Source organism: Miniopterus natalensis, chromosome 10 (genome assembly GCF_054644295.1).
Source record: "Miniopterus natalensis isolate mMinNat1 chromosome 10, mMinNat1.hap1, whole genome shotgun sequence".
NCBI lineage: Eukaryota > Metazoa > Chordata > Mammalia > Chiroptera > Miniopteridae > Miniopterus > Miniopterus natalensis.
In genome coordinates, this window is record NC_142090.1 from 47,214,370 (window position 1) to 47,240,793 (window position 26,424).

Genomic DNA, 26,424 nt, shown 5'->3' on the forward strand with positions numbered 1-26,424 from the left:
GAAAAGAACTTGCTCTTTTCTAATCTAAGTATTTCAAACTAAATTTCTAAGCACTACTTTAGCTATATTCCACAAATATTGGCATTAAAAGTTGTTCAATATAATTGTACCATAAGAGAAATGCAAATGAAAACCACAGTGAGATAGCATTACCTACCCACTAAAATTGCTAATAATAGTAATTTTTAAAAAGACCATACCAGAAGCTAGTGAAGATGTGAATTAATCAGAACTTTCATTTATTTCTCTGGGAACTGTAAAAAAACTTTGGTAGTCTCTTATAAAATCAAACACACACTTACCCTAAGACCCTGTAATTCCTTAATTCCATTTTTGGTTTCTGCAATGATAATATGGAAAAACCAAAAGAGTTACATATGTATGTTTGATATATACCTAATTTTAGACATAATTATTTGGTAATGTATTATATATATTTTATGTGTATGTATACACACACACCCCTGATAATATACTAAATAATGCTGGATTCAACATAATATTGTTAATGATTTTTATATTAATGTCTTGCCAGAATTCATTAATTTTATTGATCTTTTGAGTGAATCAGCCATTTCATTGATTTTTTTTTTTCTTCTATTTTTGTTTTTGCTATTTTATTATTTCTTTTAAGGAAAGAACTTGCTTTTAAGTTAGAAACTTAAATTATTGATTTGAGACATTTTTTTCTAATGAGTATTTAAGACTAAAATTTTAAGTACTACATTAGCTGTATTCCACATATGTTGATAGTGTGTTTTCGTTACTGTATAGTTAAGAATATTTTTAGAATTTTGTTTGGTGTCTTTTTAAAAAAACCATGGATTATTGAGAAGAATTTGTTTACTTTTTAATATTGGATAATTTTACCCCAGATTTTTTTTGGGTGTTTTGATTTTCAGTTTAATTTCCTTGTGGTCAGAGTACATAACTCTGCATAATTTGCCTTTCTTAATTTACTGGGGTTTGTTGTATGGACTATCTTGATGAATGTTCTGTGTGTACCAAAAATAATGTATATTCTGCTCTTGTTGGGGATATAGTGCTCTATTAATACCAATTAAGTTAACTTTGTTGATAGTGTGGTACAAGTCTTGTATATTCTTACTCATTTTTGTCTCTTTATTAATCTCCAACTGTAACATTGAATTTGTTTCTCCTTTCAGTTTTGCTAAGTTTTTTCTTTTTCTTCTGTCTGTGTGTATTTTTGTTTGGTAACAGCTTTATTGAGAGATAATTCACATAACATACAGTTCACCCATTTAAAGTGTATATAATTCAGTGGGTTTTAGTATCTTCACAGAGTTGTGCAGCTGTCACCATAATTATAGAATATTTTTACCTCAAAAAGATATATGCCTTGTTTATGGATTAGATCTTTTAGCTATTACATCCTCTTCAGCTCTAGGCAACCATTAATCTGCTTTCTTCTCGCTATATTTGTTTATTCTAGATATTTCATATAAATGGAATGACATAATATGTGGTCTTTTGTGATTAGCTTCTTTCAGTTAGTATTGTTTTCAAGGTATATATTTTGATGCTCTGTTAATAGGTGACTACACGTTTAGAATTATTTCTTCTTGATGAATTGACCTCTTTATCATTGTAAAATATCCTTTTTAATCCTTGATAATATTCCTTGTCCTGAAATCTACTTTGTTTGATGTTAATATAGCCATTCTAGCTTTCTCATGATTAGTGTTTCCATGTTATGTCTTTGTCCATTCTTTGTCTTTTCATTTGCGTGTCTATATTGTTTCATGTAGATACCATATATCTTGCTTTGAGTCTTGCTTTTGAAAAAATTTAGTGACAAACTGTCATTTAATTAGAGTATGTAGACCATTTACATATAATGTATCATTTGGGTATAAATTTACCATCTTACTTTTTCCCATTTGCTCCTTGTTTTTATTTCCTTTCCCCTCTTTCTTGTCTTTTTTAGCATTCCGTTATACCTTCACTCTTTGCTTATTAGTGGTTGCTCTAAAGTTATCACAGTGTAGCTTCACATGTATACCTCTTTATGTAATGTGTTAAAAACCTTTCAGTAGCATACTGCCATTTATCCCCCCCATTTCTGGACTTCCTGCTAATTATTGTCATACATTTGTACTTTACATATGCTATATACCCAAATATGCTACTTTAGCTATAAGGAACTATTTCAGAAGAGATTTTAAAAATGAGAATAAAATACCTTTCATATTTACTATTTCTTGTGTTCTATATTCCTTTGAATAGATCTACATTTTCATCCAAGTATCATTTTCCTTCAGTCTGAAGAAATTCCTTTAACATTTTTTCTTGTGCTGGTCTTCTGGTCACAGACTCTCTCAGCTTTTATTTGCCTGAAAATGTTTTTATTTCACATTTTGCAAGGTATTTTTGGTAGACATAGAATTCTAGATTGACTTTTTCTTCCAATACTTTAAAGATTGTCTATTCTCTTCTGGCTTGCATTGTTTCTGATGAGAAGTCTGCAATCGTCCTTATCCTTCTTTCTCTGTATATCAATGTAATGCATGAGTTTTAAATTTCCTCTTTATCACTATTTAAAAAAATTGTTTATAATTTGCCTTGGTATGATTTTTTTTTTCTGTATTTAGTTGCTTGTAATTTCATCCCAAAATCTTTTTTTAAGCATTTTCTGTAAAAATATATTTGTATATTCCTAATTAATTGAAGAATTGGGGGATTTTTTAAGGATTATACTTAAAGACAAGCAAATAGAGTGGTAACAGGTTTTTTTTATTAGTACTTTCTAAATGAATAGCTCTTAATTGATTAAAAGTTATTTAGGGGTTTCAGGTATTATTGCAGTTATATATGTCTTTATTGAAAGAAAGTATTCCCTTTCTCCATATTTAACTCTAGTTTTTATGTAATATTTTCAACTTTAGCACTTAATTTGTTGACGTATTGACCTTAACTTTAAGACAAAATACTTAGTTTTTTGATTTGCATAATTACCAGTTCAGATCATTTTAATTTTTTAAAATATGGCTACACATCGCTATAATAAAATGAGTTGTTTTTTATCTGTTTAGGTTGAAACTCATGGCATCATCCCTTTGTTTAAATATGTAAAGAGGTCTGCTAATTATAATTTAACTTTATTTCTAAGATAGCACTTTGGTTTTGACTGTAAACTGTTTTTTACTTTTTAATAAGGACTTAACAGAATGAAATATTAATGGCAGATTCTTCCTTATCTTATTCTTTTTTAGGCTTGATCAACCCCGAATAACCAAAGATGTTATTTGTTTTCATGCTGAAGATTTCTTAGAAGTTGTTCAACGAATGCAGTTAGATTTACACGAACCTCCACTGTCCCAGGTATATTTTAAACCATTATTGTCTTCAGTTAAATTTTTATTGTGAAAAAGACTGATTGGTATTCCTTGTTTCTTTTTTCAGTGTGTCCAGTGGGTTGATGATGCAAAACTTAATCAACTGAGGAGGGAAGGCATTCGATATGCCAGGATTCAGCTGTATGATAATGACATTTATTTTATTCCAAGGAATGTTGTTCATCAGTTTAAGACAGTTTCAGCTGTATGCAGTTTAGCATGGCATGTTCGGCTCAAGTTATATCACTCAGAGGAGGACACTGCTCAGAATACAGCTATTCATGAAATGGGCACATCACCAGATTCCACATCATCAGTTCTTGGACCTCACAATGACAATATGATTTGTGCTGTAAGCAAAACCTCTTTGGAGTCTATTTTTTCAGACAAACTTCATTCTAAATATGAAGTACAGCAGATTAAACATGAACCTATTGCATCTGTAAGAATCAATGAAGAACCTGTGAATGTTTACGTTTCTGAAAAGACTAGAGCACCGAATAATATGGATGGCAAGAATGTTAAAGCAAAATTGGATCATGTTCAATTTACAGAATTTAAGATTGATGCGGACTCCAAATTTGAAAATAGCAACAAAGATTTAAAGGAGGAATTGTGCCCTGAAAGTCTCTTAAGTCTAGTTGATACAAGGCAACATAGTTCAGTACATTCAAATCAAGATAGAAAAGATGATGACATTTTGTATTAAATATGTACATACCATTTAAAATCCTTTTTTAAAAAAACAACTTAATAATGTAATAAAGATTCATGAGTTATGAAAGCAAGCCGAGGACTTGCTCCCAAGTCTGTTACAAAATAGTTTGTTTAGCTTTGTAACATTCCTCAGTGCCTGTCCATAACTGTGAAGCATCAAAGCACTTAGGGCCAGGTGCACTGTAAACATTGCAGGTTTAAACAAATGGAGTCTTGAAAAAGTCACTTGAGTTGGAGTTGTAGGTTTTAGAATAGAGCTGACATTAACATATATATATATATATATATATTTTGTAATATGAGCCAGAATTCTTTTTCAACAATTTAAGGCTTTCCCATAGAGCTTATTTATACCCTTTTTTTTTTTTTTTCATTTTAAATGTGTCAGCACTGTAGTGTAAATAGCTTTAAAAAATTTTTTAGTGTGATTTATATTGAAATGTGAGCCACTTAATAAAGGTTCATAATAAATGTCTCTTGTCGGGTGTGCAAAAAGACAAAATGACAATTCATTTAAAATCATTTATTTGATCTATTATGTGTCTGCTGGTGTATCCATTTAGAGTGGTAAAGGAGTGCAAATAAATGTACATACTCAAATCTAGTGAATATTTAAATTCCCCACATTGTACAAGCATTTTTAAAACCAAGATTCAGTTATGAAAGCATATTTATGTGTGTGTGTGTGTGTATGGGAATATATATGTATATCATATTTTACATAACTTCTTAAATTGCTGAGTAAGATGAATATGTGAAACTTCCTAGCACTACTCCCTGGAATACATTTTTAAATATTTATATTCAACATTAAGAAAGCAGTTTAGGTAATAGAAATAATTTTGTAAAGTTGGGCAAAACAAAGTCTGTTATTGATATCTAACCCTTCTAATTAATGAAGTTTTGTGGCCAGATTACATAGCCCTAACAAATTTTCTTTGTAGTGTATGGAATGATAAGTTGAGATAAGTTTCTTATTAATAGGCACCTTTGCTATACTTAATAGTACCTGAGTAAAAGGTATTTACAGAAATTTTAATTGTGAGCATTTAAAATCCTTTTACATTTTTCTTGCAAAACAAGAAAATACGGCAAATATAAAATCTTAAAATAAGGACAATGACTCATATAGAGATGTAGCTAACAAAATGTGTTATCTCTTCTTTCTAAGGATTCTTCTGCCTACCTTAGCAAGGTAAATAACTTACAGTTGACCATTGAATAATGTACGTTTGAATTGTGCAGGTCAATTGAAAAAAGCCTAAGTGGACCCACGCAGTTCAAACTCTCGTTCAAGGGTCAACTGTACTACTTTTTCAGAAGAAGCTCTAGAAAGTAAAATTGGGGTAGGAAACAGGATTGCCAATGCCTAGCTAAAGATAATTAAAACAAATGTCTTCAATGGTAGACTTCAGCACTATTTCAGACTGCTTCCACTACTGTAATTAAAAGTCAAACAAATGTCTTTAATGTATGCTTTGATATAAGCAACTCTTCTCATTACAAATCTATTTTATTTGTCTTTGTTATTTTTCTGGGTTTATGCTTTGGTTGATGACTTTCAACTGGGATTCTTTGTGCTGCCATTTGGGCTAGAGTTGCTATTCCCATTTCAGTGGTTTCTGCTCCATCCTCATTTGTGGTACTCATAAAACTGCTTATCTTTCTGGTTAGGAAGAAGCCTTTTAGAAAGAGGCATTTCGTCAGAAAAAGAAACTATAACAATGATGTCATTTCTGGCCTCCAGTAGGCAAATATTGTTGGAAATCTCAATAGTTTGTAGGAAATTAATATATTTGTAACAAGAATTTTCATGGAATAAGGAATCATGATAATCTAAATAGGGACTTTCTTTTATCTTTCTGTCTTATCCTACTCACTTTAATCTCTTTAAAGCTAAATTTGTGTATTTTGCACCTACAATTTCGGGAGGCAAACCAGTATTGAGAAATAGTAGGAGATGTTTTTCTGGTTTTCTTTTTTTTTTCCAGTTTCATCATCATTATTGTTGAAAATATCACAGATGTCCCCTTTTACCCCCATTGATCCCCTCCACCCCACATCCACCCCACCCCCAGGCCTTCCCCAGACCAATATCTGTGTCCATGGGTTATGCTTATAAACATATAAATTCTTTGATTAATCTCTTCCCACCCACTCTCCCATCCCCACCTGGTTTTCTTTTTTTAATTGAAGGGTAATATATTTAACAAGATTTATTTTAGTTCCAATTTTCTAGTAGCATACACATGGATACATAAGATCATACTGTAATAAAATGTCTTTAGGGTATCCCTCCAAAATATAAGAGCTTTAATTAAACATTTAATTTAAAGATATATCTAACAGAACAATAGCTGTTACTTTGTAGGTATTGTTTCCTATGTAGCCTAAAGTCAAATTGTCCATCTTCTGAATATTTGTTTTGTAAAGTACATACTTCTCTGTGGATATGAAATATAAATCAATGGGTTCAGATTTCGAGATATAACCTTGTCACATTGAATAATGCTTAAGCTTCCTTGTTTTACGGGTTATAATTTTAAAATCCTCTTCAGATGCAATCTGAGAACTTTTTGACTACCTTTGTTATACACAGATAATTTCTATTTCAATATTGCATTATACTGATGCAATATTTCCTAGTTAGTACATTCCAGTTCTTCACCTGAACACACTTTTTTGCTGTTATTTCCAATTTCTTGGACCAGAACAATAAAGCACTTAAGATACAGTTTCTATATGATCTTACACTATATAGAATAAACAGTTGTTATGTAAATTATTAAATTGATACAGAGAGCATTACAAAAAACTAAGGTACCTCAGTGGTGTCTATGACAGTACTTTTTTTTTTTTTTAAATTACTTTTGTTTATACCCTTTTATCTATCTAAGTAATTCATATTCCATACTCAGGTTAGCTGATTAGGTAGCAAAAGAATTAAGCATTTGTGATAATTAGTTGAAAACTTTACAAAAGCCATATTCATTATCTTTCTAAGGCTATTAACCCTCAATAAAAATTAGGTTTAGTACAACATTCTGTGTGTGTGTATGTGTGTGTGTATAAGATTATTGGAAATAATTGTTTCCACATATATTCATTTTTAATCCATTTTATAACTTTTTGGGGGCGGGGTCTTGGAAGGTAGGAAAGGTTTTATTTCTTGGGTTAAGTCTTCAAGGTATTTTATTAGTGTTCCTGAGTGTAAAATAGTTTTTTTCTCAAATACACATGGCAGGTGAGATCATTTTTGTAAATAATAGGTTAGCCTATTTTGGTAAATTGCATTCAGTTATTTTTTGGACAAGTTCATTGTCATGTAAAGCAAATATATCAAAATTCATTTTACATTTAGCAAAGGTGCAAGATTTGTTTTTGGAGTTTGAGAGGAATTTTCCTTGTCTTCCACCTTTCAATAAATACTAAAATTGATAACTATAATCTTTTTACCTTTGTTTTGTAATTATTTTTTACATTTGACATTTATTTTCATTTCATTGTCTAAAAGTTCTTGCTTCTCTGTCTTCAACAAAAGCCATAGGTCTTGAAAGTGATTCCAATGTCTTCTTTTCCTCTTAACTGATGACCATAAATTGACTTACGCCAACAGAAAAGATTGAGGAATACCTTAAGCAAGTTCACTAAACTACTTAGGTGTGGCTGCTGGGATGGCATGGTAAATTACTTCCCTCTAGAGACAACTATTTCTATATCAGGAAGGAAGGACAAAAGTCCCATCATTTTCAAAACATTTTTAAGATGGTAAAAAGTGATGTGAGTCTCCAGAGTGGTAGAATAGTTCTTACTTAATCTTTCTTCCCCCTGATACAACTATGATATGTAAACAAAATTTTACTGGTTTTAGAATGTGTTGTCTATTTGATAAAAGAGTTATATTTGGTATGCTCAGCAGTGACAGTATAACTCAGATAATTAAGAGGACAACTCAGGAGAGATACAAATCTATCTCTGTCCTGGCTTTTCTGTTCAGTTCTTCCGGTAACCTACTGCATGCATATTGCAGATGGAAATGATCGCTTTTTAGAATGTCAAGCATAAGGAGCCTAAAAGCAGAGATATCTTTCCTTTTTAAGTTTATAGACATTGTATATCATATGTATTGGGAGAGCAGGGAAAGGAGAGGAAAACATTTCAGCTTATCTTCCCTTCTAGAACTTCAGACCCAGTCAGGGAATGTGAATGAGCTAAGGACAAAATGTGGGGAAACAGAATTTGTGTTAACTAGAAATTAAAAATAAATTGTACTGATTGTATGTTTTATTACTGTTATCTGCCTTCCAAGAACTGCACTATTAAAATATGAGACATTTTATACTTTTTTGAATTTAGAATTTATGCATCCATGGATTTGTTTTTAAATATATCTTTATTGATTTCAGAGAGAGGAGGGGGGAAAGAGAGAGAGAGAAACATCAGTGTTGAGAGAGTTGTCCTTTATCGGCTGCCTCCTGCACACCATCAACCAGGGATCAAGCCTGCAACCCAGGCGTGTGCCCTGACTGGGAATCAAACTGCGATCTCCTGGATCCTATGTTGATGCTCAACTGCTGAGCCATGACTGGGCAAGCCATGTTTTTAAAATGTCGTCTTTACACTTTATAAAGTTCACTGCTGTTGTACTACTGAAGGTTACTAAATTTGCAGACTCTGAGTCCAGTCAATATAGTTGCAAATATTTTGAGTAATACAGTGTTTATATTATTATTTGGACAGTTTGATCTACCCCTCAAGTTTCTTTTCTTGGGATTTTGTTGTTTTTAACTGAGTCAGATTTTTATATGAAAAATCTTAGATCCGTCTTCTTTTAAAAAACCCTTCTTGCCCTCGCAAGTGTGGCTCAGTTGGTTGAGTGTTTATCCCATGCACCAAGAAGTCGCCAGTTCAATTCCCAGTCAGGGCACATGCCCAGGTTACTGGCTTGATTCCCAGTAGAGGGCATCACGCTGGTGGATGTTTCTCACATCGATGTTTCTCTCTCTCTTCCTTCCTCTCTCAAATCAGTTAAAAAACACACAAAACCTCTTGAGTTTGGCTTTTGTTTATGCTCCTGTTCTTCCATCTCTATTTCTGGTTGACAGAGTTTTTGAAAATCTCTATCTGCCTTCACTTCCTTCTCTCACTACAATTTCATTTTAATCCTCAGATTTAATCACTCAGCTGAAATGGTTCTCTCAAAGGCCACCATTTGCCAAATCCAGTGGCTGCATATCTTAATTCTTCTGTTTAAACCTTGCAGCACTTATCAGTCGTTTATTCCTCAAAACTGTATGACCCATCTGTTCCTTTCTGTTGTTTTTCTGTTTCTTTGGATGGCTTCTTTTGCCTCTCCACCAATATTTAACATAGTTTCCATAGTTCTTTTCTTTTGGTGTCTACACTAGGTCCCTGGACTGTCTTCATGATCCCATGACTTTAGTCAGCCTTGGTTCTCACTTAACTTCTAAAGATCCTTATAATTAAATCCAAACTCTTCTCTCTTGCCCCCAAGGATTAGCTGTTCCTTTTTCTCCTAATTTGGTTGTTGGCAATCACTCTCTCTCTATACAGTCATCTCATAGTAATCTGATTTCTCTATCTTTTCCTCTGTGTACAGTATCATGAGACTTTCTTGAGTTGACGCAGAAATGTTTATAATGTGTCTACTCTTGTTACAGATGGTCAGAGTCATTGTAGGTGTTCATCTTACCTGGACTTTTAAAATCACCTAAAAAGTTCTAGGCTGCCTGTAGTCTTCAACCCTTATCCCCATTCCACTACATTACTTAAAAAAATAAAAAAAATGTAGTTGACATTAGTTTTAGTTGTACAGCATACTGATTTACATTTATAGAAATTATAAACTGATCATCACAAATCTAGTAACCATCTGCCACCTCAATCCATTCTTTATGTTATCACTAGGTTAACCTTCCTAAGGTAGATATAATGGTTATTCTTCTGCCTAAAAATATTCCTTGGCTCCTTTCCTGAAGAATAAAGGCCAAATGCTCCGCATAGCACTAAAGAGCCTTCATGATATGGCCCTTCCTTTCCAGCCTCATCTACTACAATCTCTTCCATTCGATGTCTAATTTTCAGCTTTACCAGATAGCAGTATTTGCCATTCCCTTTGTGTACTTTTAAAGTTTTGCCTTTGCTGGGAGAAATCTCTGCCTGGAATAAAACATAGTGAAATCTTCTCTTTTCAAAGGCTCATTAAACATCATCTCTGTCTTTTACTGATCTCATCTCCAACTGTCCCCCCACCCTGCAACTGGTACAGAACCAATTTTTTCCTCTGCTGCTTGTATCTCTTCACAAGAGATATGTTCATACATACCATTTAACATATGTATTAGTTAAGAACATGTTGGGGGTCTAGCTAAACCATGAGCTAGACTTACGAATTTCCTTTATATCTCTTTGTATTCCCAACACCTAATATATACACTTGGTGGTTAATAAGTATTTCAAGGAACAAAAGTTAAAGCCTATCTTAGGGGTGGGAAGAGCCTTAATTCATAATGTTATTCTAGAATTGTGTTATTCAGAAGGAAAAGTGGAGAAAATTAGATCAGTAGATATAAAGAAACCAAATTTTTATTTTGTACTTACCACAGACTTATGGATAGTTTAAGAAGATAGCTATTTGCTGTCTAGTTCTGTTGGGCAGTGTGGAGACAGTAAATATTGTATTGATAATTAAATCTTAAAATTTACTCAACTTTTTTCCCTTCAACTAGAGATAAAACTGAAAATTATTACAAATTAAGGTTTAAAATTTAAAAAGATTAAATAGCAAATATGTAAGAAGCATCTTAGTATCTCATAACCTGAAGCAGAAGTTACCTATGTCTGAGTCTTATTTTGCAAGATAAAACCTGGTTATCTGGCTAACAGGTATTCACCCTACTGATAAAAGTGAACACAAGTTGAAAAGCAAGATGACATGCAGTAGTTTTAGTCTACAGTATCTATACTGTTGCAGGAGTGGGACAAGTACATAAAGGTGGCACATTTTCAGACATCCTTCTATAAAACCACTGGTACATGCCGAGGGCTTTTGTAGCAGTACAGCAGTGGGAATAATACACTTGTACAATGTTGAGAAATTACTTCACTTAGTCTGCATTTGTCATGTAAAGTGGGGCTAATACCTACTTGTTAATTGGTGGTGAGATTAAATGATAGAACTTACCAAATGCTTACTTAGCCCATTGTTTAGCGTATCATAAAAACTACAAATGTTAGCTTCTGATCCTGGAATTAACATAATAAAAAGAATAGACAGCTGTGTGCTGGGTCACCCTAATTATTTCACATCTTCCTCACTCTCTTCTATGTTCTCTCAAGTTTTGGGCAGAGGATAGGCATCTGGGAAGAAAGTTTCATCAAGGGTATGGTGGAGACAGGAAGACATAAAAAACTTCTTCCTACTTCACTATTTGCCCAGGGCTGGAAATACAAAATCATGTTTTGTCATAGACTGTCTTTTCCTGGTATAAGTGAATTACAGATTTGTTTGTAGTGTATAGATGATAGTGGTAGTAATTTGCTTTGTTGTGTTAGATTACCAGTATGATTTAGCTGACTTGAACACTGGGCAAGCAAAATGAGAGCAAAACTGTGTTAGGTAGATCCCTGCATAAAAGCTTTTAATCGTGTTATTTTTAGCATTTGAAACCTATTTGTGGGAGTAGCATTTGGAGTTCAATGTCTCCATTTATCAATGACCATGGGCTGATTTCATTTATCTGGGCTTTAGTTTCTCCATCATTATAATGAGGTGGTTTTTTTTCTTGGTTCTAATATTCTATTATTCCTGTGTACCTTCACTGTCTATGTCATAAATTATAGGGATAACAGTAAATACTTTGAGGAAAAGTGATGTTTTCTTGTTTTGTTTTTTAGAGAGGAAATGAGAGAAAGAGAGAGGCATTGATGTGAGAGAAACATTGATCAGTTGCCTCCTGTACACGCCCAAACCGGGGGTCAAACCCACAACGTGGGTATGTGCCCTGACCAGGAATTGAATCTACCACCTTTTGGTGAATGGGACCATCAACCAAGCCACAGGGCCAGGGCAGGAAACTCCTTTGGTAATTTGTGTCTTGTTTTGTAATATAATACTAAAAAGACTGATTTATAAGGTTAATAACTTAAAATTATAGAAAGCTTTAGCTCTCTATTTACTATTTAGCGCTCCATTTTTTATTTTCTATTTTCATAGTTTCAAGACTTATAAAAAGTTATTTGTTTACAAGTTGCTTTTACTTAGAAGTTTTGACAAATCTTTTGCCCAAGCCAGATTAAATTATTTCTCATCCATGCTGACCTGCAAAATAATGGCTTCATTAAGAACATTTCATTTTTCAAGTTCCTTTCTTAAGGCAGAGCATTATTTTTATAAATACTGTTAATAAACATCTGTGTTAAAAAGGAAGTATCCTATAACTAAAAACAAACATCGGAAGATATTTTTCTGCAATACTAATTGTTTATGTATTATTCCATTTGTTTTACTTTTTCCATCTGTAAGCCTAATTTCTTTTATGTCTTTCATTACTTAATGTTTTAAATGTATTTCAACTAAGGCTGTGAAATTGTGATCCCTAATAAGAAATATATCTGGTCTTCATTCCCATTCCTGGCACAGGAATTTAACATGCTTGGAATTTCCTAAGTGTTAAGTCTGATAAATGAGGTGACTTGGAAAACTCCTAGGTTACCTAAGGTTGGGGGCTGGTTACCAGAGGAACCAACCCTGTGATTAAAGGGTTGTAACTTTTCAGTACTCCATCCCCCAAGGTAGAGGCGCTGGAGATTGGGTTCAGTAACCAATGGCCAATGATTTCACTAATGACTGTGTAATCAAGTCTCCATAAAAACACACAAAAGGATTGGGTTTAGAGAGCTTGCAGAGGGAGGAAGAGTGGTCACTTAGAAAGCACTCTTTTCCATACTTTGCCCTATGCATCTCTTCCATCTGGCTGTTCCTGAGTTATATCCTTTTACAATAAACTGGTAATCTAGTCAGTAAAATATTTCTCTGAGTTTTGTGAGCTGCCCTAGCAAATTAACCTGAGGAAGGGGTGGAGGGCACCTCCAATTATTGCATATCAGAAGCACAGACAACCTGGATGTTGGATGTCTTAAGTTTGGGGGGTTTTATTGTTTTTTGTTTTTAAATTGATTCTAGAGAGGAAGGGAAAGAAAGAGAGAGGGGGAGAGAAACACTGATGTGAGAAACATTGCCTCCCGAATGCACCCCAACTGAGGATTGAACTTGCAACCTGGGTATGTGCTGACTGGGAATCGAACCTACCACTTTTTGGTGTATGGGACAACACTCCAACCAACTGAGTCACACTGGCCAGGGCTGGCCTCTGAAGTTTGAGGTAAGAATTAGTTTTCTGGCACTGAACCCTTAACCTGTGAATGTGATGCTACCTCCAGGTAGATAGTTGTCAGAATTCATTCCTTGGTGGTGTGGGCGGAAAGCATGAATCTGATTTGGTGTCAGAACTGGAAAGACACACATCCATAACTTGTTGTGCTGCTTCAAGTTGTTTATTTAATGTGGTAATATACCAAATTAAGTAAGAAAATACTTATGATGTTGCTTTTATATCCAATTCTTACACAATTTCCTTGGAGACCTGTCGCACCTTTCCTTTTAGCTGTCTCTTACAGATCTGTTTTTGTTTTATGCCCTAACTCGGGTCAGCAAATACTGCCCACTGGCCATATCTTTTCTTTTCTTTTTGGTATGGACTGTGAGGCAAGAATGAGTTTTAAATGGTTGAAAGAAAAATCAAAAGAATATTTTGTCCAATGTGGAAATTATATGAAATTTATATTTCATTTTCCAAAATAAAGATTTATTGGAACATAGCCATAGTCTGTGGCTGCTTTCTTGCCACAAGACCTGAGTTGAGTAGTTGTAACAGAAAGCTTAAAGTATTTACTATATAGCCCTTTACAGAAAAATTTTACTGACTCCTGGACTAGCTGACTCTCTGCATGTGGGCTATCCCTTCTTTTCCTTTTCCCTATGAGAGATAACACTTGGACAATACGTGCATGTATACAGTTTTTACTGCACTACAAAATCTTCCTGTCTGGCAAGTTTCTGCTTCTGTCCTAAACAAAGTACTTAGCCTAGACAAAAATCTGTCAAACTCTCAGATTCTTTCTAAATGTAATCATGAAGTAGCATCCCCTAATTATTTCAGTAACTTTTTTCCCTTCATAATTATTTAGAAGCACAAATGACCATTTACATTGGTTGTAATGGGGCCATGATATATTAAACTTCTTCCCAAATATGTAGGTTAAAAAGCTTGTATATACTTACTTTAAATATTGACCCATCCCTACAACAGATTACTTAAAAGTCAAGTAGAAATATAAGGTCCAAAACAAACTTTATTTAAATAGGAATAATAAAGATATCAATAACTCAAATATTGAATAATTAAGCTTTGGATTGACTGGAAGTCCACGATTCACCAAGACTATTTTATGGAAGCAGTATAAAACTACATTTGGTATTTTTCTCAGTTTTCCGGTATATTTCAAGCTTGCAAAGATTCAGAACGTTTTAATGATAGCTTGTTTAACAGCAATAAAGTAAGATGATGTCCTTAGAAGTCAGTCTCTCACAAAAAAGACGTTATAGCCAAGTTCTATTAAAGCCCCAGCCAGTAAGGTCCACAAAGGAATGAAGACATAGGACAGATTCATGGTAGTAAACTGTTCCAGTTTAGCACAGAGTGCAAGGCAGAAGGCTAATTTAAGTAACATTGCAATGAGGTACCAGGTTTTTTTTTTAATATTGTGTGATCCATGTCGAGGGTCAAAGCCCGACTTACATCGCCCAGCCATTTTCACAATCAGCATGACCAGAAGAATAGTATCAAATATCCAGACTGGAATAAATATGAGGAACCAGTTCCAAGGTGCCTTCTCATCCAGTTTCAACACCAACATGATCAAGAAGAGTAATGTGAAAAGCCAGGTGAGTAGTACTCTCTGAGCCAAGGACATTCTCATTTAAACAGTTTAAAGAGGCTGTTGCAGCGTCGAAAAATGGGAAATATGTCCTAAGAGAAGGAAAGAAAGTCAAGATGGTTTTGATACCAGAAAAAAAAAAGAAAAAAAAAATCACTTCCAATTCTGGTGAACAAAAAACTGGCTCTTTCCCACTCACAGATTTCCTAATTTTGAAAACATTCTACCATTATTCCTTTCAAAACCCATAAAATTTGTAGCTATCTTTGACAGCATTAAATCCACCATTCCTTTTAGCCCATGACAAAGTACAATAAAGTATTTAGCATACCCCTGGATATAAGCTATTCAATATTTCTCAAGAACAATCTGTTGCTTTTTATTGCTATCACTCAAGTCTAGGCACTCATGACTTGATTCCTGCACCTCACGGATGTTCTTAACTTCTTTTTGTACATTTGCACACCTACAAATTCTCATTCAACTTCAAGGAGTACTAAGAAAAAGCATATAAAATCAAAGCAGTGAAAAAGGAGGAGATGGTGTCAAGCCAAGAGAGGAGAGTTTTAGTACAGAGGGAATGGTTAATAAAAATTAAGACATTAAGTATACTTAAGATTATAAATAGGTCATTGGGCTAAATAATATAGAACACATTGATAACAGTATTTTCACATAGTTTAACCTATGAATCTTATGTTTTTAAGTTAAGTTTTATTTAAATTCTTATAAATACCTATTTTAATCTAATTTTTTCTTACACTTTTTTTTTTTTGCTTTGTGGTATAGATCATAATTTTTTTCACTACTTTTCAATAATCATGACTACTTAAAATCTGACATTTTGTTATTATTAGATGCTAAGTTATTCAATAATTGAGGCTATTTCTTATATCCCTATTTTTACTGTTCTATGTTTCTGTTTTGCACTAGTTCTATGAATGTTACTGGATATGTTCCAGGATATAGTCTAATATCTGGAAGGCCTAGTAAGTACTCAGTTTTCCAGAATATTTTCTACTATTTTGTCTTTTCATTTTTTCACTAATTCTTAAAAGCTTGGAATTTTTATTGGGAAGGTTGGGAAGGCATTAATCATAATACTTAGAATATAAGCATTTATTTACTCTTCACATATAGGTTTACATTATGTTCTATACATATTTGAGCTCTTTATATCAGTCTTGTGACCATTTGGAAGAAAGGTAAGTAGAATGGGAAGTCAGAAGACAGACTACATGCAGTGGGTGAGGAGTCAACAGAAGATAATACAGCTGACAACATTTTACTTCCCCTTGAAACATTGGGAGAAGATGAAAGATAAGACATATAATGAGACTCAGAAAGAGTCAAGAAATTTTAAGTAAAGGAGAAATCTAAGTATGATTATGAACTCAGGGATTTAACCCACTGGGGAGTGATGGACTGAAGATGAGAGAGGATACCTGATGGAAAGAGAAAAAGATCAGATGATGGTTGTGAGGGTAACAGCATGGGTGGTAAAAGTAAAAATGCAGAAAGATAAGACAAAAGGTGAAGAAACTGGCTAAATGAATCAAATGCCCTAGACTAGCACATTTCGTGAATTATATTTTAGAATTTTGATGTTTTTTGCTTTATCTCTACACAAGGGTGGCTACCTTGGTGCAAGAGTATACATCTGTTTTATTTCAACAGTGCCTTATGAGTCACCTAACTCCCCTTTTCTCCCCTATACCCATCTGCATGCACTCAACTTGTTTACTCAGCTGGCAGGTGCTTCCCACTGCAGTACGAAAAGCAGATGCTTTTTCTCTTCTGTGCTGGCGTCTCCTTTTCTGGCCAGAGGATGTCACAGTGGGATGTGGGGCTGAAATTGGATGGAAAGGTGGAGGGGGTGTGTACTGATTGATAACTATGGATAGATTTTATCCTGTAAATTAAGTTTGCTCAATCCCGATCTCTAATCCATCTGGTCCTGTTTACTGCTTTTAGAAGTCTATGATAACATACTTGCTTATACATAAGTTTTCCATCAGCCATTGGATGAATCAAACTTCATTTTTTTTCTCATATAGGACTGAGTAGCAACTAGTCATAGAAAGGGAAGCTGCACTCAACACAGGTACTTTAGGACTGAAGGTGGAAAGGATGCAAAAAACAGTCTTGTGGCCGCAAGTTTTACAATGTGGGAGGCAACAAAATTCTGTACGCACTTGTACTAAAATGCCCTCAACCAGGAAGCAGTTTGCTATTTAAGTGACGCTTGAAGGATTGTGTTTGCTGGGCTACAGTGATTACATAGGACTCCAATTATATTAATTTATTAATAAATCATTAATTTAGGCATTCGTATTTGTTTCCTACTACTGTTCTTCTTTCTCCTTAAAGGGAGGGGGTTTGCATGCTCCAAAACAAAAATTTGCTCAGCTTAAATATTTCTCATTTGAGGTGGTTATTCCTGGTACCTTGAAAAGAGTTAAGTATTTAGTTCATATGCTTCCTAACCATTGTTAAAACTTTGTGTTGCCCCTCAATAGAAAAATAAAGAGCCCTGCCCGCAGATCCGGGGTCTCGGTGTCAGTTGTGTGTGGTCTTATTTGTCCATGGTGCTTCCCATACCACCCCAATTTCCCTTCTCTTGCTACTGCCATTACTCTTCCAAGTGAATTCGCCTCATGCCAAAGGCAGTTATGCTTAATGAGCCCACAACACCACTCTTCTAAATAATGAGTCGCTTTCGAGAGGCCCCTGCTGCTACAACCTTGGCCAACTTAACCATCCTTCAAAGGAACATCGTTCTGCTTACAACTTAACTGATTTTCGCGCCTACTTGACCCTAGAACTTCAGGACCTTCTTAAACTATCCTTGCCCTCGTCTTCGAAGGGCGGGGGTCAGCCCGCGGCGCCCCAACCATACTCCCCCTCCCTGGCCCCCAATTATGCGCTGTGGCCCAAGTACATTGCGGAGGTGAAGGCAGTTCTTCCAAGACAGGACCCACAATGCACACAGAAGCCTGGTGCCAAGCAAGTTTATGTGCTTTTGGGGTTGGGAGTGGGGGGCGGGGGAGGAGGGAGGCGGCGGCACAGCCCACCCAGGCATCTGGAGGCCGGTACAGGGTGTCAGCCGATCGAAGCCCCAGACTCACCTGGCTGAACCGCTGGCCGGAGAGCGGAGAGGGGCGCGAAGATCAGGGAATTCGCCAGTTTGGATCCTTGGCCTATTCCACACTTTTCCCCCCATTAAATCCAGAACCCGTCACATGATAATCAAGAAAAAGATCCCAGTTCCGCTCTCCGAACGACCGCGGTAGAGGATTTCTCACTTCTACCTCAGGGCCGCGCCCACATCCGGGGCCGGTTCTCACCGCCTGGGCCTACCGTATAGGTAGGAAGGACGCCAATCTGCGTTCAGAGGCCTTTTCCCTGCGGTAATTGGACCATTTGGCCGCCAGTGCAAACCAACCGACCTTTCCTTGTTCGGGTTTGCTAAAAGGCCGGCAATAAAGAAGCCGCTTGCCCGCCTCTCTATTACTACTGGTTGCAAGAAAGGTCAGTCAAAGTACTGCCTGGAGTGTTCGTAGTCCCATTGGACAGGAAGATGCCAATCAAACTAACCACCGCTAGGATACGCCCCCGCGGGGCGCTCCACCCCTTCCATCGCCCTCCCCGCCCGCGCGCGGAGACTGCAGGCTCAGGCGCAAAGTCCTGCGGGAGAGGGGGTGGGGCGAAGGCTGTGGAGGCAGCGCGCCCGCCGGCAGCCTCGTTGTGAGCTCTAGGTCTCTCGCCGCTGTGGCGGTGCTCGCCTCCGTGTCTCCCGCGCACCCCAGCTGCCTCCTAGCGGCGTGGCGCTCGCTCCTAAGGTGAGAGCGGGCATCACCTTCGCGCTTGGGCGGGCAGTGTGTAGGTCGTTGGGTTCTGACAGAATCCTTAGGATGGAGCAGAACCGGCAAGGAAAGCGGCGGGCGGGATGGAGGTGAGGGCTTCGGGGCCAACGCATCTCCCTCTATCGCCGGTGACTTCCTCAGCGGCCACTGGCACCTGCGCGCCGGGATCAACTGCGGTCTCGTGCCATCTTTTGGCGGGTGGCGGAGGCTCAGCCACCCTTCTTCCGAGCCGTCGCCGTCTTCGATCCTTGATGGTGCGGGGCCGAAGCCCGGCGCCGCCTTCTGTCCCTCCGCCCCCTCCCCCGGCCCCTGTTCTTCTATTTCTTCCACACGCGCGGCGCTGGGGGTGCGTCGGTCCTGGAGGGCTTGCAGGGGAGTTGGGTGGCGGATTCCGGACGTGTGGGGAGAGGTCGGCTAGCGGCCGAAGCAGCGGGCTCGGGAGGAGGGGGCGACTCTGCTCTGGAAGCAGGCTGAGAGAGGGTCGCTGCCCAGCACCCACTGAGCCTGCAACAGTTTGGTTTTCTGATTCCAGCACTGACTACAAAGCGGGTTCTGAAATCCTTTGCACCGGCCTTGAGGGATATTTCCTGTCTGGAAACGGTACGGCGGTCCATCAGCGTGCTTCATCTGTTCTTATTTTTATCTACCTGATGTTGACAGTCAGTGTTCTGGTATTGTCCCTTCTAGTCGTGGCCTTTCCAACTCAATACATCTTGTATAACTTCGGGAATCATTCTGTCACTATCTATCACCCCTTTTATTTTTAGCCTGGCAAGAAAAAAAAAAAAGGAACTGCTTTATATCACCATAAACTGAGTGGGGAAGTACAGAATGTGGAACAATTTATTAATTTAAGTATCTCCGTACCAAGTAATTTTTAAATTCATTGTGAATGTATTAAATATTTTGTAATTTACACTTGTTCCTTTTGTTAATGGTATGTCCTGCTTACTTTGAGGGTTTTTTTGTTTCTTGTGTACTTTGATTTTATAATTTTGGGTTAGCTTTAGCCCACTAGACATTTTAAGATTTTTTGTTTTCCTCTGATACTTTGACTATAGCCTTAGAATTTGCTCTTGTTTCTAGGGATTATGTATTTTAACAAAATTTGTTTTCTCCCAAACTGGACTTTCTCCTAACATTTTTAAAGTTGGAAGGCAGAATTCTGAGAATTTGGAAACTATGTACTTTAGCCTAGGGAGCCTTAAAATAGCATAACAACTTGAAATGCTAACTTTTTGGAGTAAGGGTTGCTAAGTTTAAGAGAAGGAAATAGGTATCCCCTGTTAGTTGTAGTGACTCAATGTCCAGGTTCGGAATATGAAGTTTGGGGCCTGAGACCAGACAGAAGCTGCTTACAGGAAAATTTCTTGCTAGGGAAATAGTGTGCCTCCCACACAGGTTAGTTGTTAGCATGCATCAGACAGTATTAAGACACATACAAGTACGGTAGGAAGTCTCTGTGTTCTAATTTTCACCACTTTATGGTAGGGCAAGAAAATGTGGTAAGCAAATCAACTATAGTATACAATAGAGGCACTCATGCACAGGTAAGCCTCCAAGAGTAAACTTTGAGTCCAAATTGGCACTTGATTTTTTAGAGCCCTCAAAATCAAATAGATGGCCTAAGCAATTTTTATACCATGAACCTTTTTGGCTAGTCCATTTCATGCAAAATTGCAGAGACGTTGTGATGAAAAAACTATTCACTAGACTGAGGCATGTAAAATTCGGGTGGCATGCCAAAAAAAATGGGGATCAAAAAGTAGTTGGATTTCTTAAATATTATCTTATTTAATCCTTATAATCCTGTCTCGTAAGTACTGTAATTAATGTCCTCCCTTTTTATAGATGAGTTAACCAAAACTTAAGTTAACTTACTTGTTCCAAGATTTCTCAGCTAATAAGTTGGTGGTGTGAGTCACATCTAAGCATCTGATTACCAACCCTACATGGTGGTTATGCTTTACCACCACAGTAAAAGTGGCTTCTTAGAGATTTGGTGGGAGACTAATTAGTGGAAAATAATGCTGCAAAACCATAAACTGAATAAGAATATTGTATATATTCAGTAATACTTTGAGATCATTGTATAATAGGCACTGTTGAATGTTGCTGGGGGTATAAGGATGGAGTCACTATCCCTGTCTTTGAGGAACTTTTTTTAGTGGCAGAGATAGATATTTGAACAAATAATGATATATATTATAAGAGAGTGCCGTAGAGTCTGTGGTTTCATGGAAAGAGAATTCAGTTAAAGTTGAGACAGATAAGCATTTGAATTTCTGTTTGGCTTTGTGATCTTAAACATGATAACAAACCTTTTGCAGCTTCAGTTTCCTTATCTGTAAAATGGAGAGGATAATAATTCAAAGGGTATTATTAACCATTAAACAAAATATATAAAGTACTAGCACATTGGTATGCCCTGAATAAAGAAGAAAGAACAAATAATTTTAAGAGACAGTAGAGAAGGGGTTGTGGGGGTTTAGCAGGGAGCTATCACTGGAGCCTTAAAGGGTGAGTGGTAGTTTCCTCTGGTAGGGAAGGAGGACATTTTACACAGATAGAACTAAACAGGAATATGGATGGTTGAAGGAATGGCAAGTAATTGTGGCTTTGTATAAAAATTATTTGTGGCCCTGACTGGGTGGCTCAGTTGGTCAAGTGCACCAAAAGGTTGCGGGTTCGATCCCAGGGGTTGGGGCGTGTATGGGAGGCAACCAATAGGTGTTTCTCTCTCACATCAATGTTTCTTTTTCTCTCAAATTTTTATTTTTTAATATTTTTAATTGATTTTTAGAGAGAGAGGAAGGGAGAAAGAGAGAGAAACATTGATGTGAAAGCGAAACATCCATCAGCTGCCTCCTGCACACCCCTCACCGGGGATCCAACCCAAAACCCAGGCAGGTGCCCTGACCAGAAATAGAATCTGTAACCTTTTGGTGCTGGTAGGATGCCCAACCAAATGAGCCACACTGGCCAGAGCAAATTTTTATTTTTTTAATTCTCACTTGAGGATATGCTTTTTATTGAGTTTCTTTGGGGGGAGGGGAGAGAGAAATATCAATCAGTTGCCTCCCATATGTGCCCTGACCAGGGATCAAACCCACAACCTAGGAATGTGCCTTGGTCAGGAATCGAACCCACAACCTTTCGGTGCACGGGATGATACTCCATCCAACTGAGCTACCCCGTCAGGGCTCCCCTCTCTTAAATCAATAAAAACATATCCTCAGTGAGGATTAAAACACAACAACTATTTGCGAAGGCCTGATTTAAATGGTAATTGTATATAAATGTGGCTGGGAAAAGTGACTACCGCCCAGTTTTACTGGTTAGAAATCGCGTACATAGATACTAAAATTACAGGAAACATCAACAGTTTGTGCAGTGTTATATTTTTATTTAATATTTATCTTTACTATTTCTTCATAGTAAATGAAAATGAAACTTTCAAACTTTCAAATGAAGTTAAAACTTCCTTTTCTTTTTTTTAATTTATTGATTTGAGAGAGAGAGAGATGGAGATCGGTTTGTTGTTCCACTTATTTATGCATTCATTGGTTGATTCTTGTATGTGCCCTAACCTGGGATCAAACCTGCAACCTTGTTGTATCAAGATGATGTTCTAACCCAGCCAGGAAAAACTTCATTTTTAAACCTATCCATCTAAGCAGCTATTTCATTATTATATTATGGTATTTCATTAAAGAGAAGAACAACCTTAAAGTGACTGTTGCCTTCCCTTAACCCCTTTACCTAGTCTGTAACTACCTAGAATCAATATTGCAGAGTACCCTTTACATATATGTTGACTGTCTTTTCCAAATCCAAACTTGAGGCATGACAGTATGGCAATGTTTTAAATTGGGACTGCCCTTGAAAATGCAAGAAAAAATCCCATGCTTGTATCTTCCCTTCAGGTTAGTGCGGAATCATAAATGCATTCGATTTATAAATGTGGACTACTTGATGACCAGAATCATATGACTTAAGTTGAAAATATTAAATAACATTTAGGAAAGCTGCATCTTGAGTCCAACTTGTTAGTCTCATACATATTGCTAAAATGACACAAAATACAGAGGTGAGTTTTCAGATGAGAAAAAACAACTGCTTCCTAGAACAGGTAGTTTTAGAGCACTAGGAAAGAAAATATACTGGATTTCTTTCTGAATAGTGAACAGAAACTGGGACAGGAAATGGCTGTGGCAGAACCACTACCTGATAATAATCATAACATGATTAATTTTGACATTTAATGAGAGGAAGTAAAGGGGGAAAAATGCACTGTATGCAGCTTTCCATTTTCAAAAACAGTAGGGGAAAGGGACTGTTATAAGTATATTTTTGCTGCAGTCAATAAATTGTTGCTTTCTTTTCTATAAAAGAAAAAAAGAAGTATATCCATAGAAATTTGGAAGATATGTAATAAGCACTCGTATTTGTTGCATGAATGAAAGCATCTTAGTAAAACATTCAGTAAAAGGTCTGTTACAGATGGCAAAAAACTTATTAAAGTTATTTAACACAAGTTTTGGTGCTCTATAGACCTAGGTTCAACTCTCAATTCTGCAGTCTACCTGTTGGATGACTTTGGGCTCATTATAGAACCTTTGTGAGGTTCAGTTTTATTTATTCATAAAATACCTACTTTGCATGATTTTGAAGAATAAATGAGTTAATGAATGGAAAGCACTGGCTTATAAGACTTGCTCAAAAAATGGTTGCCACAATTGTTTCATTAAGTTGAACATTGTATATGTATGTGTATATATTTAAATACAATTCTCAAACAGAGTAAGGAAAGCCAGAATATGGCAGACAAACAAATAAAACCTTAAAAAGAGGGAATAGGTAACAGGCAGAGTTGAATAAAGAATTGAATCATTGCAGCCACATACAAGAGAAGAGATAGGGAGAGCATCACATTCTCAAATTTTTTTCTGAAGAAAATAGTTCATACTCATTAAACCAGATAAGAGTAAATAAATAGGGTTTTGCTATTCTAAATAACAATAAAAAGATCACTGAAATTGGGACTCTTGTACTGTAAATTAACTATATAAAATGGGACTTTTTTTCCTCAAACCTCTTAACTACCTTCATATCCCTAAAATTCTTTTGAGAAAAGCCATTAATTGTACAGCTATAAAGAAGGCTTTAATTGCAAGTAATCCTGGGAGATAACACGTTAATTTAACTACACAGATTTCCTAATTGTTGATTCCATATGTCTCATTTCCTACTCTGTATCTTTTGGGCACTGAATGTCTAAAGGTGCCATATGTTGAAAATAAACATACTTTCTTGTTTCCAAATCTTTTTTTGTTCTTGTATTACCCGTCCTAATGAATGGTTCCTGTGTTCCCACCAGGAATCATGGAGCATTCTTGTTCTTTTACTCCTCATACCTTTCATGTCTAGTCAATCACTACACTGGTCATTTGCTCGACTAGTTATCTATCTTTTAATTATGCCTGTCCCAACATCCACCCCAATTTTTAAAAAAATTCTGGTTGCCACTGGCTTATTTCAGACCCTCATAATTTCTTCCCTAGATTATTGTCATTATTCTCCTTTTAATTTAGCCTCATACTAATTTTCCACACAGCTTCCTTCCAGAATGATTTTGCTGAAATGCTAACATAATTTATCAAACTTACATTCATAAATGCCTGCACATGATAGTTAATAAATATTTGATCCCTCCATGGATCTTAAACTTAAGACAGTACTAACCAACTTGCATATCTGTGGCTGGAGTTTTTTTGTGTGTATGAGAAAACTACGAATACATTTTAACTACAAATTCAATTTCTTTAATAGAAGGGCTATTTATTTCGTTTTGAGTGAGCATCAGTAGTTTGTATCTTTCAAGGAATTTGTTGATCTAATGAGTAGTTAAATTAATTGGTATAAAATTGTTTATAGTATTCCCTTATTATATTTATAATGTCTGTAATATCTATAGCATTATCTCCCCTTCCTATTCCTGACTGTTAATTTGTGTATTTTCTCAGTTTTTCCTGTTCAGTCTGGTTAGAGGTTTGTCTCATTTATTTACTTACTTTTTAAATACTCACCCGAGGATATGTTTTCATTGCTTTTCAGAGAGAGAGTGGAAGGTGGGGGGTGGAGAGAGAGAGAGAGAGAGAGAGAGAGAGAAACATCGATGTGAGAAAGACACCTTGATTGGTTGCCTGCTGTATGCATCCCGACCAGGACGGGGATCCAGCCCACAACCGAGATATGTGCACTTGGCCGGAATCAAACCTGGGACTCTTCAGTCCGAAGGCCGACACTCTAACCATTGAACCAAACTGGGTAGGACAGGTTTGTCCGTTTTATTGATATTCTCAAAGAATCAGCTTTTGGCTTTCTTTATTGATTTTATGTTCTGAATTGATTTCTGTTCTTTATTATTTCCTTTCTGCTGTTTACTTTGCATTTTATTTGCTCTTGATTAGGCTAAAATCTTAAAATGAAAACTAAGTTTATTAATTTATTATCTTGTAATATAAACGTTTAATGCTATGAAATTCCCCTCTAAATAGTGCTTTAGTTGCATCCACAAAATTTTGTGTTGGGTTTTCATTTCTGTTCAGTTAAAAAATCCTTGCTGATTTTCTTTGTGAATTCTTCTTTGACCTCTGTTAGTTACTTAAAAGTACATGAGTACATGAGTTTCCAAATATTTGAGGATTTTTCAGATACTGATTTTTTATTTCATTTCATTGTGGTGAAAGAACATACATTGTATGAGTTGAATCATTTTAAATTTATTGAGGCTTATTTTATAGCCCAGAATGGTCTGTCTTGGTAAATGATTCATGTGCACTTGAAAAGAATGTTTGGTATTCTCTGAATATTAGCCAGATCAAGTTGATAACAATTGTTCATATGTTGTCTGTCCTTACTGATTTTATGTCTACTTGTTCTATCAAATTTTGAGAGAAGGGTGTTGAAATTTCTGGCTGTGGATAAGGACTTGCCAATTTTTCTTTGTAGATCTATAAGTTTGGCTTCATATATTTTGAATTTCCATCACTAGTTGCATGCATATTTAACTTTGTTATGATCTCTTGATGAATTGGATCCCTTTATTATTGTGAAATGGCTCTATCTCTGGAAATATTTACTCTGAAATCTAATATTTACTCTGAAATCTACTTTGTCAATATTGCCACTCAGGCTTTCTTTTGAATAGTATTAGCATCGTGTATCTTTTTCAATCCTTTTACTTTTTTCCTTTTTGTGTATTTATAGTTAAGGTGGATTTCTGGTAGATAGCATATAGTTGGGTCTTGCTTTATTTAAATTCACTTTCCTAATCTCTGCCTTTTAATTTAGGCCATTTACATTTAATGCGATTATTGATATTGTTGGGTTTAAATCTATCATCTTGCTATTTATTTTTTATCTGTCCCATCTGTTCTTTGTTCTTTGCCTTTTTTGGTATT

General features: G+C 36.0%; 4 protein-coding genes across 6 annotated transcripts in view; 2 read left to right on the plus strand and 2 right to left on the minus strand.

Moving 5' to 3' along the window:
- RSBN1L (round spermatid basic protein 1 like) overlaps positions 1-4,609 on the plus strand; it is a 74,703-nt gene extending 70,094 nt beyond the window's left edge. The window contains 3 exon segments of the mRNA XM_016219586.2: positions 3,234-3,342; positions 3,424-4,050; positions 4,052-4,609. Of these exon segments, the coding sequence (XP_016075072.2) occupies positions 3,234-3,342; positions 3,424-4,050; positions 4,052-4,084 (769 nt within the window). The 3' untranslated portion in view covers positions 4,085-4,609.
- A 9,880-nt stretch (positions 4,610-14,489) lies between these two features.
- On the minus strand, positions 14,490-18,395 carry TMEM60 (transmembrane protein 60). 2 transcript variants are annotated; one of them, XM_016219600.2, is made up of 3 exons: positions 18,221-18,395; positions 16,829-16,941; positions 14,490-15,184 (listed from the first exon to the last, which is right to left on the minus strand). In XM_016219600.2, exon 3 carries the CDS (start codon positions 15,132-15,134, stop codon positions 14,733-14,735), a length of 402 nt encoding a protein of 133 aa, XP_016075086.2. In that variant the 5' UTR covers positions 15,135-15,184; positions 16,829-16,941; positions 18,221-18,395; the 3' UTR covers positions 14,490-14,732. The 2 variants fall into 2 exon arrangements, with proteins under 2 accessions (XP_016075086.2, XP_016075084.2); XM_016219598.2 differs by lacking the exon at positions 16,829-16,941.
- A 154-nt stretch (positions 18,396-18,549) lies between these two features.
- Positions 18,550-19,585, minus strand: LOC148092256 (uncharacterized). The gene is given in 3 exon segments (XM_087820868.1): positions 18,550-18,716; positions 18,719-19,372; positions 19,454-19,585. Coding segments are annotated over 3 exon segments (897 nt in total). The 3' UTR covers positions 18,550-18,605.
- Positions 18,850-26,424, plus strand: part of PHTF2 (putative homeodomain transcription factor 2) — a 131,076-nt gene continuing 123,501 nt past the window's right edge. Inside the window, exon 1 of one of the 2 annotated variants that reach the window (XM_016219584.2) lies at positions 18,850-18,934. The gene's annotated coding sequence lies outside the window, so the exon portion shown is untranslated. The remainder of the gene's footprint in view (positions 18,935-26,424) is intronic. The other variant, XM_016219585.2, reaches the window with a different exon arrangement.